This window comes from Chaetura pelagica, unplaced genomic scaffold (assembly GCF_000747805.2).
Source record: "Chaetura pelagica isolate M959 unplaced genomic scaffold, ChaPel_1.0 scaffold538, whole genome shotgun sequence".
Classification (NCBI taxonomy): Eukaryota; Metazoa; Chordata; class Aves; order Apodiformes; family Apodidae; genus Chaetura; species Chaetura pelagica.
In genome coordinates this window covers 1-1,266 of record NW_009954103.1, presented here as the reverse complement: position 1 = coordinate 1,266, position 1,266 = coordinate 1, and the positions used below count along the sequence as shown (strand labels likewise).

The 1,266-nt window shown below is 63.0% G+C and overlaps 1 protein-coding gene across 1 annotated transcript; it reads right to left on the bottom strand.

The window, feature by feature from the left end:
• Positions 1-702: 702 nt before the first annotated feature.
• LOC104392982 (histone H2B 5-like) lies at positions 703-1,148 on the bottom strand. The gene has a single exon (XM_010002428.1). The coding sequence runs from the start codon at positions 1,146-1,148 to the stop codon at positions 768-770; it is 381 nt and encodes a 126-aa protein (XP_010000730.1). The 3' UTR covers positions 703-767.
• Between the last annotated feature and the right edge of the window lie 118 nt (positions 1,149-1,266).

The window sequence follows — 1,266 nt, the reverse complement described above, 5'->3', positions numbered from 1 at the left end:
CGGTGCCTGTGCGGGGCCGGGCCCGCCTGCCGGGGAGCGCCCTGCAGTTCTCAACCAGGTCCGACCGAGCCGGGCAGCTGCGCCTGCGGGGCCCTCCCCCCGCCTCCTGCTCGACTGCACCACTTACGGGGCGCGGGGCAAACGCAGCGCTGGGGAGGGAATCGGCCGAGAGCCGGGGGAAAAGAGACCGTGCTCGGGACCGCGGGCCGGGCTGCGCTGCTCCGGAGCGAGATCTTCAGGAAGCGCTCCGGTTTGCTTCCCCCGTTCGCCCGCGAATGGTGGTGGGAGAAGCCTAGCCCAGGGCTTTTCGCCGAAGAAAAGCACACGGTGGTCTTGACTCGTTAGTGCTTTCCGCCTATCCCCCTTCCGCTAGTGACTTACTGGGAAAACGAGCAGACGCCGCCGACCCAGCACACGGTTGTGTTCGGGCATTTAAAGAGACGCCTACGCGGTTCGTTCAGCGTTTAACCACCCCCGACACCCGTCCTCTCGGCACCGTACGCGGAAGCTCCCGGGGTATTTTTATGAAATCGCGACCGTCCTTTGCTTCAGTGAGACACGATGCAGGACAAACACACGGCTTACCGCCAGCAAGCTCACCCCGGGTTCCTACAGGCACCGCTGCTTTTCCACTGCCACCGTTTATTCCCCCCCGAAAAGCCCAGGACAACTAACCAACAGCCGCCACCGCATCACAGCTCTTTTACTGAAAAAGTGGGTGGCTCTTAAAAGAGCCTTTGGGTTAAAAACTAACGATCCGAGACGCTCTACTTCGAGCTGGTGTACTTGGTGACAGCCTTGGTGCCCTCGGAGACGCGGTGCTGGCCCAGCTCGCCGGCCAGCAGCAGCCGCACGGCCGTCTGGATCTCCCGCGACGTGATGGTGGAGCGCTTGTTGTAGTGCGCCAGGCGAGAGGCCTCGCCGGCGATGCGCTCGAAGATGTCGTTGACGAAGGAGTTCATGATGCCCATGGCCTTGGACGAGATGCCCGTGTCCGGGTGCACCTGCTTCAGCACCTTGTACACGTAGATCGAGTAGCTCTCCTTGCGGCTCTTGCGCCGCTTCTTGTCGCCCTTCTTCTGCGTCTTGGTGACGGCTTTCTTGGAGCCCTTCTTGGGCGCGGGGGCGGACTTGGCCGGCTCGGGCATCGCTGCTCACACACACAGACGCCTCTCCTACAACCAAAAACCAACAACAACCGAGCAAGCGGCGAGTGGCGCTGCCCGCTGAGCCGTCCCTATTTATAGCGGCGCCGGGCCCGGGAGC

Coding starts and splice junctions, on each gene's coding strand:
- LOC104392982 (XM_010002428.1), bottom strand. CDS start 1,148: ATGCCCGAGCCGGCCAAGTCCGCCCCCGCGCCCAAGAAGGGCTCCAAG.